Consider the following 15,278-nt stretch of genomic DNA (forward strand, 5'->3'; position numbering starts at 1 on the left):
CAGGCTTGTAATTGCTCGACTGGCTCATTTGGTGAATCTGAAATACATGAGACATTTCTATTTATAAACAATACATTTGCTTGAGTACTTACGTTTTAACTAACCTTACAGGGAACAACTAGAACAAGACATAACTGTGTACTAGTCGCGACCTCTGCACAATATGTAATTACATTAAGCTACTAGATATTTCATTCCAGCCAGACAGTAATCATAAAGGACATTTTTTAAACAAGTCGATAAATAATGTAAATGTAATGACGTCACAACGCTGGGTATCTCACAGAAACGTGCCTATGCAGTGATTTGCAATGAACTTCAAATGACCAGAGTTTTAGCTTGATGTGTCTTAAGGTTCCTTTGACATCATCAGAAACTGAATTGGTAGAATATATCAGAGGGGCAATATTGCTCTTCTTTATCTATATCCTAAGAGATGTCTTCAGCAGTTTGTGACCTTTGATAAAACTTAGTGTGCCACCTGCAACCAGTCGAAACAGTACAAGTATCTAATATATCCAGAGAACCAAGTCGATGATATCATCGGCCGAGAAGGTGATTTTTTAATGCAAGATTGTATTGCTGGATTGCCTGTAAAAGAGTCACACTGACACTGGCCTCTACTACGTTTATTTCTTGAGTTAGGTACGAGAGAACATTAAGAGGAATGGGCATGGGACACTGAAAAAAGGGTGCTCTCTCCACCAAGATAACGCTCTAGCTCACAAGTCCACGATGCTCATGACTGCTATCCATGAATATCCATTCCAACTTTTCAGATACTTGCCCTGTTCAACTTTATCTGACGACCCCAGACTACCTGTTCCCTAAACTAGCTAAAGATACATTTTACATGTTTGACTACACAAATCTGAAAACAGTGCCTGATGTAGCATGCCACTTTGTTTTAACGAACCTGACACACTGAAAACAACTTGGGCTACTTGTTCATTCGCACTCTCTCTGTAAAAACTGTCAGTCAAATAACATAACCTCCATTTTGAAAACTTATGTATCATCCTGGCTCGCACCAGGTGACTTTATGGCATTCCTACATTCTGTTTCTAACTATTTGTATCGTTTTACGTTCCTCTAAACAGAGATGCGGTTTTCTACGCTAATATTACAAAACCCTTCATTTGTAATCCGCATATCTCACTGAAGACCAGTTTTCCATAATTTCCGATTTTCATTTTCAAGTTCGTGTAAATTTTGCATAGATTGATACTCCAGCGATTGATAAAGTTTCTATGTCTAATAAACTTCCGCCAAGTGAAGAGGAACAGGCTCTAAAGTACTTCCTTTATTTCTCCTCGCATATCCATACCTCTACAACAACAGATATATGTCAATCCAAACATACCTTTTCCTCACCTTCTTATATCAGTGTTATTTGCCGTGTCCTTTATTTTTATACCACACACACACACACACACACACACACACACACACAGGAGTGAACAGTTGTATGTATATAAGGATCCTTACCTGTTCTCTGACTCCTGGTTTTTCACTGCTCAGGGAGACGCATTTTTTTACTTCCTGAAAGTGATCTTCCACATCGTCAGCAGAGGGATAAAGCGATTTCAGAGCGGAGACGGCAGCATCCTTCCGTCCCTTTTTAACCAACCAGTACGGGGACTGGGGAGAAAATATTCAGTTTAGGGTATACGTTTTCCTCTCTCTCTCTCTCTCTCTCTCTCTCTCTCTCTCTCTCTCTCTCTCTCTCTCTCTCTCTCTCTCTCTCTCTCTCTCTCTCTCTCTCACACACACACACACACACACACACACACACACACACACACACACACACACACACACACACACACACATACACACACACCAATAAATCTAAAAATTATTTCAAGGAAACAGGCATTGAATACATAAGAATCAGAAGATAATTTAAGAGACCTTGAAATAGGTGTAACACACATGTGTAGATATTAACCAACGTTGGTCGATGAATATGATAATCGTAAATTTAGACAGAGGGAAAGAATCAGCAACTACAAGATTTTATACAATATTATGTGAACATGCTTACGAATCAATCTGACATAATGAATTTCTCCAGATTATATTTACCAAGATAAATGATTCTGAAGAAGAGGAGAGGATAGCTGGAAACAGCGTTGAATAATATCACTGTGGAAGTTCGAGAAGTACAAAATCTGCTCAATAAACTAAATATTGCTAAATCTGATGGTATCTCAAATTGAATACTAAAGAATGTAGAGAACAACTGGCGTACTAGATTCATGGGCTGGAGTAGAAAGTAGGAGTTAATTAAACCGAGTCTGCTGGAGTGAATATACTTTTTGAAGAACATTTGTGAATAATAGGATATCATATTCTAAACAACTATTTTAGTTCATTATTCGTTAATGAAGTACCTCAGAGTGAAGTCCTAACTGAAGCCTGTGATAAGTCAAGGGGAAACTCACTCACTACTGTAAATATAACAAAAGAAAATATTAAAAGATGTATAGAAAAATTCAAAGTTGATAAAACACCAGAGCATAACGATTGGCATCCAAAAATCTTGTAGGAAATGAAAAACGAGATTGTTGTTCCATTAGAAATTATAAAAAAAAAACACATATCCAGAGATGTATCAAAAGAATGGAAGTTAGCTAACGTTACCCCCATATCTAAAAAGGGCGACGAAAAGAAACTAATGAGTTGGCCTATAAACTTGATCTTATCGAAGACTGTTTAGAAAGTAACTATTTGATAAACGAGATCCAGCATGGGTTCAGACGGAAACGTTTTTACGTGACCAACCTGTCCCGCACGAAAGACTATCTGCTAAATTAGCTTCACACGGAATTAGTGGTAGCCTATTAAAGCTGGACTATACTCCATTCCGATTAGAAATGATGGAAAACAAATACTTTCTCATAATAGATTAAATGATGAATAAGTTGGAACAAGGAGTATGAGGAAGAAAAGGAGGAGGAGGAGGAGGAGGAAGAGGAGGAGGAGGGGAGAAGGAGTCAGCAACTACCATGCCCCTCTCTCTCTCTCCCTTCCTTTCGCCACGAGCGTCATGACACAAAATGTTGATAAAAATCCTTAATTTTCATTTTCTTATACATTTCTATGTGAAATCTGAATGTACAGTGTACCCTCGTGTTCAAGAGTTGTTTATGTAGGAGAACACGAGTTTGGTTCTACATTTGTTATCATTGCTGTAGATATCGATTATAAATAAAGATGTGTGTAAAACAAAAATGTTTCTCCTTGATTTCAACTCTACATAATTACTTAGTTTCTTACCCTATAGTGTTTTGAAAATTTTGTTATAGTTGTAGAATGACTGCTCTTTCCAGTAATTGAAACCAAAATTTCTTATGTTATAAACAAAGTGGAGAAATACAATATTATCTGAAGGAGGTGAGAAATTTGCGTATCGCTGGTGCCTCTGTGGAGCAGGAGTCTGCAGTACTACCAACTGTACCGAGCTGCATGGCAGAAATCGAGTGTAATTTCTTATTGGAATGGACTATCGTGATTTGTTCAACGTAAATAGGGAGTTTTTCTATATGCCAAACTTCTAGGTGGAAAAAGTGAAGTTCCTCAGTGTTTCGTTCTTGGGCCACTTCTATTCATAGTATTCATAAATGGTATAGACCTTAAATCAATTGTCTCAAAGTATGCTGATCATACAAAAAATGTGCGGAATGGCAAATGATCACCTGAACCAATTAGATATTCAAGAAGATTTAGATAAACTAGAGCAATTGCCTGAAAAGTGGCCAATGAAATTTAACACAAGTAAATGTAATGTTATGCATATAGGTAAAAATAACAGTAAGTGCGATTACAGGTTATTTGGAAATTCCTTAACAAAAAGGGATAGTGAAAAGAATCTCGGCACAATTATCAGTAATGATCTCAAATCATCTAAGCAATTTATTTCCTCTTCAGAAAAAGCAAATAAGATTCTAGGACTGACTGCGCGATCTTTTGATTTTGAAAATCCATCTGTCATTAGCAAGCTATATAAATCATTAGTTTGTCTAGATTTGGAATATGCTGTATCCGTTTTTTCACCGAATCTCAACTTTACATTGGCAGATTAGAAAAAGTACAACGACAAGCCATAAAACTGATTCCAAATATCAGAAATAAATAATACGAAAATAGACTAAACCATATGAATCGATTTTTCTAAAAAAAAAAATAATAATAATAATGATAATAATGATAATAATCATAATGACAATAATAAAAGTAGGCTCGGGGGTGATTTGATACAAGTCTTTAAGATTCTAAAGGGAATTGCCAACATCAAAAATTGCGAAATTTTCTCACTGAATACGAATCAGACTAGAATTAATGGTCTCAAACTGTTATGTAGTAGCTTTAATCTAGAAGTAGTTAGGAACAATTCCGCTAACCGTGTAGTAAATTAATGGAAGTTTTAAAATTAATTGAGATGAACACCTAAGCAATATGTTGTGATGCCTGCCATTTATTCTATTTGATTTTATGAATGGAAGTTTTAAGATTCATTTAGATGAACACCTAAGCAATGTGCTGTAATGCCTGCCATTAAATCTATTTTATTTTTCATCTATTGGTATTATCTTTTTATCGTTATCTATCTGTTTTATTACTATTCATCTGTTTGTTTATTATTTATCATTATCTGTCCCTAGTATTATCACTCCATCCCACTTAGCCGCCTTTTATAATACACATGGAAAATACGGTGGCAGAATTCTCAACCCCCTCCCCACACACACATCACCGCCACATGAGAATCCAAAAGAGGTAGAATCACAGAAGTGGGAAAGGGTAGGTTTAAGGGAACAGTGCAAAGAAGGGACAAATGTAGTATGATACAGTTTAGAGTTCCTTCCATTTCAACACCTCAAATGAAAGATAGAACACATGATGAGGATCATGCAATGGAGAAATAGGTTACACCAAAGATAATTTATACATCTTTGGGTGTACACATAAAAGAAAAATCAAACCGGATGGACACTTGAAAATTCAAAGCTATTTCTATCTATACAAATGAGCTTAAGATAAAACTGTTTATAGTGCAGTTCTTTAAACAGAGTCTTGAATATCCAACAATGATATTGATCCACGAAAGGAAGACATCGTCAAACGAGAGAAAATACATGTAACCTTAACCATGAGATTTTATGAAGAATGGGCGCTGACTGGAGCTACCAAATACCATTGAAATAAATGGGTGAAATGACACAACTATACAAATTTCCCAAAGAGGAAAAATTTGTGAATAAGGAAAATTCCACCCGGTAATTATAAATGGCAATATATGTTCATGGAGAGAGGAAATATCTCGTGGGAAAAGAATATAAAAAATTGAAATGATCACGACCAACACACGCACATCCACGCGCACATATCCAGTACATACACACGGGCAAATATATAAATTACATAGAGTGTCAATACTACGTACCTCAGGCACGAATATGAGAAGTATTAATTGAGCTACAAATGGCAGAGCGCAGAAAAGCGTTGTGTAGTCCCAGGACAGGAAGATATCAGCCACATTGACTTCTAGACTTCCCAGGATTGACATAAACCTCGGAATACTTGCAGCGACCCCTCGTATATTAGGAGACACAAGCTCGCTGACCAATGGCTGTATCGTCGTCACTATAATGGCATAGGGCGCCCCAGAAATGGCCCGGCCTATGAAGAGTGCCGTTTTAGATGAGGTGAGGCCCATCAGCAACCAGGAGGCAATGGACAACACGACGCCTACTACCACGGAGCCTTTGAGTCCGACTAACTGGACGATGAATCCACAGAGTAGGATGCAAGGGATGCATGTGATGATGGGCAGAGTAGCTGTGAAAGAAAATGTTCATTTACTTCTAAGATTAATAGGTGAATTGACTTTGGAATGAAAGGATCGCACCTAAGAATTTTGGAACTCTCGGCTGGATTCAGCTTGCTTTGGGGGTTCATCATAGTAGTAAGGTCCTAATTTATGGAGCTCCCTGGCAAGAAGTTGACATTTGCTTAGGGTGTACAGATTGCCTGAGTCCACGTGAACGACGCGACCTGACGCTGCCTTAGACCAGCCAGCCAGCCAGCCAGCCAGCCAGCCAGCCAGCGTCAGGTCGCGGCGCCACCCAGGCCGGAGACAGCCAGCGTTAGGTAGTGTCGCCCACGTGGCCTCAGGGATTCTGTACAACAAGAGAGATAACGGCAGTTTAGGGTCCCAAGCAATTTCTTATCTTGTTTATAAATTGGGTAGTTACTTCTAACATTAACTCTTTCTTCAAAATATATTGTCAGGAACGTAGGGGACGTGGGTCTGGTTGAAGACAAACTCTGGATTTGTTAGTTTATATATAGTTGGGCGCCTACGAATCAGAGAAATAAGCTCGCTTTTGCCAGCGAGAGGAGCGGGGGAAAGAGGAGGAGACGGTGGCTGTCCTAGGCGAGGCGAGGTCTCGGTTCTGGAGGTGGCTGAAGATAGCTTCCTCAGTCCCGAGGCCGTCGGTCCTTGGTGAACTCCCAATAGCCCCTTGTAGTATTAACCGGGATCAGGTTATGACCCTCGCATTTTCTGTCCCTTCGGAGACGCTCAGCACAGCTGGGAGATGCTGATGTTTCAGGAGACTCGCGACGGGTCGTCGGACCTCAAGGGCCCGTTATCCGACCGACCCGATGAGACCAGGGCATAACCTCAGGGCAGTGAGTCGGTGACTGCCCTGAGGTGTTTGGTCTCTGGGGACCTTCGGAGGCGCCAACGCTGCTTATGCGCCGCTAGCAAGGGCAACTTCCTGACATACAGTATACATATATGTATATTTCCATTAGGCACAGCTACATTGTTGTGAATACGAAAGATGTGAGGTTTTGGTAAATATTGTTCCATATAAATATATATATATATATATATATATATATATATATATATATATATATATATATATATATATATATATATATATATATACATATATATATATATATATATATAAATATATATATATATATATGCCTGCATGTATGTATGTATGTATATATGTATGTATGTATGTATGTATGTATGTATGTATGTATGTATGTATGTATGTATGTATGTATGTATGTATGTATGTATGTATGTGAGTCGTTCAAAATCTACCAAGCCAAGGATTCTTACATCCATAAGAAGTGCTAAACCCCTTTTTTATTCTAATTCTTCACCCGGATTCTGGCACCTAGTCAATAAAAATCCAAAAGATTTCGGCAAGCCTGCATGTCATACTTATGAGACAAAACATCTTACAATGAAAAAATGCAGGTTTTGCCCCTGTAGTTCTTTGTATGGAAAAAAAAAATTAGTGACCTATATACTTTGCTTTAACCCTGTTCATACCAGATGTCAATTTCTCTCTTATTCTGGCCAATACCAGGTTATCTTACTTGTCTACTCGGCATTTCCTTGTTAGCGAAAGCAATGTAGTCTATTTCAAACGAGTGTCTTTTTTCCGCATGCCTTTTTTTTTTTTTTTTTATGTCCGGGGTCCTCTCTAGTTACCAAATTGATTGCATTACTACATAGAATAATGTAATTACTTCCACGAGAGTTACATAGATGATTACCTAGCCAGCCTACTTCGTAATCCGTCATTAGTAACCGAGGGTATGAAGGAGTGGAGACGTTGGCAGTTGTGATATTATTGTTGGTCACGATGAGGTCAGCGAAGATATTCGGCCACGTCATGATGTTTCCACCTATCAGCATGCAGCCGGCAGCCGTAATAGCAAACGCAACCTGCAGCAGAAAAATACATATAACAAGGACAGCACACACACACACACACACACACACACACACACACAATTAACATATCAATCATCAACGGGGCCGACGCCTTTCTCGGCAGTTTCTCCGAGTATGCCCCCGTGAAGCCAATTTTCCCACTTCAAAAAGCTTTTCGCAGGATTGGTCGATTTGTATCAACCAAGAGTTCCCTAAGCACCACCTTCATCTGCTCAAATGAAGGTTGATTTTTATAGAGAGAACCCTATGATTGGGATCAATATCAGGGAAGTATGTCATATGTCCATATAACCGATGTTGACTTTTAAGAAATATGCTAGCAATATTAGTGATACTTCATAATTTTCCCAAGGCATTTGGTAATAAGAACTTCAAGGTGACTTTTCAAATTAGAATAAAGTGTCCATGTCTCAAAGTCGGATATCAGTACTAGAAACTCGTGACATGAAGGCTTGGATTTTATTGTTCCAGCATAAATATCGACAACGCCATAAGCTTTGCTTGAACATGCAAATTATATAAAAAAAAAATAGATGTACACTACCAGGGAAGAACAGTTTGAATTGTTCCATCATGTAATCACTTAGTCTTGAACTGTATCATTATGTAAGCCCTTAATGTTGGCCCAAGATATCTGTAGTCCCACCGGTTTTGTCATCCTTTACAATGATTTCAGGGCTGCAACCATAACCTTCAACGGCTCCGCAAGAAGTTCTGCGTCATCGACAAAGACAAACTCAGCAACTTTAATGTTGTTAATGGATGTGTATTCGTAGATCACAAAGCACCACACGGTGCACTGAATTAAACGCTTTAATTAATGGAATCATCAACATGGGCTGCAAGTAACACCTACTACGAGTAAGACTCACGTTGGTGCTCGCTCCACAAGAATACGAAGCACTAGGTAGGTACAATCATTTTTTGGCTCGTTGGTTGTAAGCATAGACTACTCCTGCCCTATTGAATGCATAAGTTTTAAGCAGTCGGTACGTTAGGAAATGTAGTTGGGTCCCCACAGACCAAATTCAAAATAATGCTGGACACTCTTAATTAACATCTACTAGCTATCCTTCCTTGCAATTACCACCCCCCTTAACCATCCCCCTGCAATTACCATCCTCTATGACTTCATCTCTCCAACGCGATGAAATACGATGGGCCTCTGAAACTTTAGTAGACAAGAGGAATCCCGCGCCAGCAACTGATGGGTAATCACCTTGTAATTGTTGCAGTCGTGTTGATCCTCTTTCCCCCTCCAGATAGAGACGAAAAGTCCATTCTTACAGTCAAAGGGAATGATACCGGACTGTCAATAGGCTTTGCCTTCGGTTTTCAGTAACCTCGCGCCTACGTTGCAGATATCATCTACATTTCCACTCTTCAGCTTAATCACAGCCTCTCTAACCTCCCTCAGAGACGGCGGACTTTCATCTATCAGTGTACCGGCAACCGTCACCCAAATAACAGCTAAAGGAGACTGGCCGCTTGGAGGGTCAGCACTATACGTCTCCTCCAAACAATCAGTCCAGCGGACTGTACACTATTTTCCAATCAGCTGTCCGTACAGTGCTTACCAGTGTCACAAATTTTCAGCAGAATTTCTTTGGGAATCGGTAAGTAGGTTTAAGTATCTACATCGAGATGACCTCTGACATCCTTAACGATCCCCCTAACATACTTCTCCTTATTTCTTCTCAAGAGCGCACAAGTGCCCCGCTTCAGAATTCCGTATTGTTTCAGGTCCTCATACAATTTGGCAGCATGATTCATATATCATCCTGTGTCTTGCGTGATATCATTCCAGTACTTGGATTAGGACGTTTTCCACCACATTCCTAGGCAGCTTCCAGAGTTTCACATTTAAAGGTCTCCGACAATTTCTTCTGGATTGTGCAGGGCACCAAGCACATCAGAATAGTTAGTGATTGCTGCAACATACTCCTGAGTGTACGAATCAACCCTGAGATTCTACATATGAAAGCCTAGTAGAGCGTCATTCTTCTGGATTTGCCATGCAGCTTGAGTGCTGCAACCAGAGATTGATTATCAACTCCAAAGAACTCAGCATTTCGATAAACTATGCAGTTCTGTATGATCCTTCAACGACTACTGACATAGATACAACATATTTTCTTTGCCGCTCCTTTGGTATTGCTATAACAAGTATTATGTTCAAATAATTTCAACATTCCTTAATCAACCCAATCTCTCATCTCCTTGTCTACCCTTCCCTTTGCTCTCCGCCTCACCTCCAAATTTCTCATTCTATCCGCCCTCATAACTCCAACCGTACATCTTAAACACTCCATCTCAAACATATTTAAGTTGTGCATTTCTGTCTCCTTCAGAGACTAAGCCATATAGTCCCGAGGCACAATCACCCCTTAGCGCAGTCCTGTTCTTGTTTTCACCCTCCATATACCTGCTTCTCATGACATTCGCATTCCCTGAGATATTTACTTGTTTCTCTTACGCTATTATTAACTTTCACCTGCATTCCTCCATTCCCAACTCCAAGTAACCCCAAATACTTAAAACTTTCCACTTCTACTTCCTTCAGCCTCTCGCCCTAAGATTTTTGTACATTCCATCATTTTACTTTTGCCCACATTTACTTTTAGCTTCTTTCTCATTACAAACGCAATGTCATTCTTAAACATCAATAGCTTAACTCCTACTTTCCTCCACTTTTATTCACTGACTTTAAACACCTACCTAGCAACCTCGCGTTTACCTGCCGTATCACCCTACCCACATAGGTATACGATGAAATGCCATTGTGACATCATACAACCCTGACGCAGTCCCAATTTCACCCCCAAAAAACTCATGCTCTCCATTCTCTACCCTCACTTATGATCTAACCACGTAAAAAAAAAAAAAAAAAAAAAAATCAAATAAAGTAAAATACAAAATACCACCCTCAGCAGACTTCCCATTATCCTACACATCCGCAACATATCCCATAACACTTCCCTCTCAATTTTGTCATACGCCTTCTCCAAATCTGTCAAAGGCCAAATGACATCCATAACCTTTGCCAAAAACTTATCGTATATCTGGCTTCCTACAGAGCAGTGTGTATTCAATTAGGAATTCAGATATCAAGTAAAACCTCACCCTTCAAATAATAACCATAATGCTCTTCCTCAGTTACTTCCTCTGTTCCCTTTTAATTCTCTCGCTTAACAACCTTTCATACCTCTTACCAACTATTCTTGACAGACTGACCTCCCTAAAAATGTTGCATGAATATCCCCCTCCATTTCCTTTGTATACCACAACTATACATGTACTTTTCTGGTCTATTGGAATATTTTCTTCCTTAGGCCCACATTAAGTAATCTTGCTGGCCATTACAATAGAGTTAATCCTCCCTTCATCAGATACTCCACTCGATATTCGCCTAATTCAGTTGTCTTACCAATTTTATTTGTTTCAATGAACTTTATTTCCTCTTTTCCTATAGACCGATCACTTTCCTCTCCCATCAGTCAATTTCTTCGCATCCCCCATTGCCACAATCAAAGCCTCCTCTCCACCAGTCAACAAATCCCTGAACCACTCTGCGCATCTTCCTCTTACCACTTTCACTTGCTTTAGCATATGTTCATGTACAGTATTTACCTTCGCCATTCCAACCGACTTGCTCCCCGTCACTCTTTTTACTTCCTTCCAAAACATACTTTTATTCCTCTCAAAACTCTCCATCAAACACGTTGTGTTTTCTTTGTCTCCCTCACATTTACTATATAGGTTTTACGTGGTTCCCAATTTCTTTGCAGCCAATCATCATGTGCTCGCTTCTTTTCTGCCACCACGGCCTTCACCTCTATTGCACCATTTGCTTCTTCTTCTTCTGTTTCCTCCCATCTTCATCTTACATTTCATCTCTTCCTCCTCGAACCATACCCATTCTTCTTCTACTCCTATTTTTCTTATGTCCTTCACTTCATCCCATATTTCTCTCAGTTTCATTTTGTGTTGTTTCCTTTTTTCTTTTGTGCTCACCTTCAGCACTTTTCTTCTCCTTTCCACTTCACTCTCAAGTTTCATTTTATTAGATAATAATCTGACTATCTACTGCCCTTTCCTCTTGATAGATTCACGTCCAGAATTCCTCCAATCCTCCTTTTGAGCACTATTATCCTCTCATCCACCAATCTCGCCCACGAATATCTATGTCTGTATCTTTGTCAGAGTTATGATCATAATTTTCCCCATCAATACACAGCCTTAACATCCTCTCTTCGTTACGACTCCTTCCTACTATTCTCCTACTCTGGCATAAAGATTTTGTCCCAAAATTCTCTACACACATCAAGATAAATCTAAAATGCTTCCCTATCCTCTTCACTTTTCTCATTACCACGGCCATATGTAGTCACAAATCCCTATATCTTCTATCTCAATTTCATAGTTGATGACACTTCTCTCCATTCCTTTCTACACACAGTTGAAACAATGATACTCCTTTTCTGCCTTCTTCATTCTCATACTTCTTTTCTCCTTCTTCTTCCTCTCCCTCTCCCTCAACACTGAGGTACTCTCTTTACGTTCCTGAAAGCCTCTATATCTACTCCTTTTCTTCTCTTTTTATTCTGTTATTAGTCATACTCCTTTCTGACACCTGCTTGGGCACCAACTATAGTATGACATCTTATGTTGAAAACATGGATGTTTAATTAAAGTGTTTGTTCTCCGAAATATTATATCCTTGCATCATTCATAACATCTCCACAAAACCAGTTTTGATATGAGAAAAAAGGTAAATCAACCAATCAGTCAATTAGTCAATCAATCAGTTGATTATCAATCAGTCAGTCAGTCAACTAATTCATCAATAATTCCACCATTGAGCCATCTGAAATCCACCGGTGAGTAAAAGGCTTTCCCAACCTCTTTCACAAGTCGTGCGGCTTCACCTGCAAAAAATCTCTGAATAGTCTCTATCTTCTGCCTGGTCTTCTTTCGTGGCAACTTTTAACAATCTGTAGTGGAATATCTGTTTATGAAGCTTGCCTGTTCTCTTGGTTGATTCTCATCTAAAAATTTGCTTTATTTGTAAAAAAGAATAAAAACATTGTATACGTTTGATCACAAACTAAATTGTCGATAAATTGATATGATCTTTCTGGTCCCCTCTATTGTGAAATAAAATTGCTATAGCACTGGACCATGAATGTATACACTGAGTATATACTGTAGGTGAGGTAATCTACAATACGATACACCATCTTCCCCAGTTGATTTTCCTCGTCTCGTTGTTTATAAAGCGAATATTATGGCTTCACTTGTGATTTCTGATACACAAATAACATTTACAGATAAATTTACTGAATCTGCTGTGATATTTTAGAGGTCAGGCTCTTGATAATCATATTTCTATTTTTTTTTCTAACCAATACGACTGAATTTGACAATATTTCCTTTCCTACATTCCAAAGAAATCTTCTGCTGCTTTACTAAAGCTAATCTATGCTGGTGACAACATGAAAATTCATGTTTCAAAACTCAGATGTTTAAAACCTCACCCCTCAAGTAATGACCTATGATTTTTCTCACAGTTTCACAATATACTTTTATACTCTTACCTCTTCCTTATTCTTTTACGCACATTATTTAAGAAAAATTCAAGAAGATGGTTGTTATTCCAACACTTCCAAATTTTCTTTGCGCTATGTCGTTGGACAATCAACAAACGCGAAAGAAAAGCATGCCTAGAACGTTACGTAATGATCCGTTCTCATGCGGACAAAAAGGACCAAATTTATTATTCACTAAGAAGTCACTGAACTTGGCGAGAATGTCTCCCTCTCACCTGTCTTCGGTCGTCCGGAGTGGTATCAAGGCACCTCATGCTGATGGCGCGGCGGCTGAAATTGGACTGCCAAGACATTCATGCGAGTCCCAGCTGGCACATGCCCGGAATAAATCAAACTAATTTCGTGAGGTCATTATTTCAACTGTCGTATGAATAATAACAAAGGCTGAAATCCAGTTCCATCAGAGACTCTAGGATTAATATTGATACCCCGTTCTCCACGAGAAATAATTATTTTTAAGTAGAGTAGAGAGAAAGAAATAGGGTCGTGTGGTGAGAGGTTGTGAACGGGTATATGGATGATACAGCTCAGATGGAAGTCTCTGCTTTCACTCAGTGCAAGTGTGAGTTGAGTAAATGCGGAAGAGGATGCCATTTGATAAAGTAACTGGGATTAGCCAGTTTCGTCTGTTGGGCAAATACACCGTGTTTCGCTTAAACTACGTTTAACACACGTACTGTTATAGGCGACCCTTTATTTACATGATGCTGATATGGGATTGATGGCAAGACTACGTTTTTTTTTTTTTTCTTATGCAATCAATTTCAATGACTGTAAACCTGCGGCCCCACAGTAGTCAGCAACGTTTCTTGGGTCCTCGCGTAAATATTTTGAGTAAGAAATGTTAGACGACTGTTTGTTTGTACCTCCTGGTAGAGGCAGGCAGGAGAAGGGAAGTAATCACTGGATGTATGTAAGCTTCTCTACTGTGAAAGTTAGATAAATGACAGTCAAAGGCGGCGGCAAAGAGAGATCTTAGGCCCGTACTGGAGACCAAATACCACTCACTGGGATCTGAAGACAAATGCACCTTCTTAATTAAAAGAGGAATAAAAGAACGATATAAACAAGATGTTTGACAAAGAAAACCTCGCTCACATTCGAACACATTCGATAAAAACTACTCATTATATATATATATTTATATATATATATATATATATATATATATATATATATATATAAATTACCCTAACAGCATTAAAAAATTATAAATGTCCACTAAAGGTCTAAAGATATTAGCAGCCCAGGCGTCTATAGAATTCCATGCCGAGACTCCTCTAAAGAATATTGGGGCCAAGCGGGAAGGGACCTTCCCACAAAGGATTACAAAGGATTACAAAGGCGGAGCATGCCAACAGGAGACCTTTTGGTCCATATCTAGGTCGGATGCGAAAAAAAATCATAATAGTAATAAAATGATAAACAAAAACTACAATAATGTGAATAACAAATAAAATACATAAATAAATGCATAGGTATAGTTAAATAATAAGCAAACAGGTAAATAGTAAATAATGATAAATTGACATATAACTAATAATAAATGAAAATCAAACAGACAAATGATAACAAAACCCTATATACCTGGGCGCTAAAAACACCAACAAAGACGTAGCTTAAATTGGCCTCCTTTCAAACTACGGGAGCGAGAGTGGACAAGGTGAACAAAAGTCACAGTGTGGGTGATCAAGTTTTAATTTTTTTCCTTTGCTCACAAGTGCGTAATACACGTTCAATTATCGCAAAAGTGCCATTTTATTTCATTTCATTTTATTGCATTGTTTTATTGTACTTTATGTCACTTTGTTGTATTTTATGCTATTTTATTATTTATTGTATTCATTTCCTCCGCGGACAAATGATAACAAAACAAAAACAAATAATATAGA

At 38.6% G+C, this 15,278-nt stretch overlaps 2 protein-coding genes across 2 annotated transcripts in view; both read right to left on the bottom strand.

Moving 5' to 3' along the window:
* The window catches only part of LOC143030998 (facilitated trehalose transporter Tret1-like), a 16,437-nt gene extending 2,743 nt beyond the window's left edge, over positions 1-13,694 (bottom strand). Inside the window, exons 1-5 of the mRNA XM_076194320.1 lie at positions 13,602-13,694; positions 7,597-7,768; positions 5,450-5,844; positions 1,489-1,641; positions 1-37 (exon numbers count right to left, since the gene is read on the bottom strand). The exon at positions 1-37 is cut by the window's left edge and continues 2,743 nt beyond it. Coding sequence (XP_076050435.1) covers positions 1-37; positions 1,489-1,641; positions 5,450-5,844; positions 7,597-7,768; positions 13,602-13,679 — 835 coding nt within the window. The 5' untranslated portion in view covers positions 13,680-13,694. The remainder of the gene's footprint in view (positions 38-1,488; positions 1,642-5,449; positions 5,845-7,596; positions 7,769-13,601) is intronic.
* LOC143030569 (facilitated trehalose transporter Tret1-like) overlaps positions 1-15,278 on the bottom strand; it is a 459,285-nt gene that overhangs the window by 57,074 nt on the left and 386,933 nt on the right. The window lies entirely within an intron of this gene.

This window comes from Oratosquilla oratoria, chromosome 12, assembly GCF_046742065.1.
Source record: "Oratosquilla oratoria isolate Oo_2021 chromosome 12, ASM4674206v1, whole genome shotgun sequence".
NCBI classification, from domain to species: Eukaryota; Metazoa; Arthropoda; class Malacostraca; order Stomatopoda; family Squillidae; genus Oratosquilla; species Oratosquilla oratoria.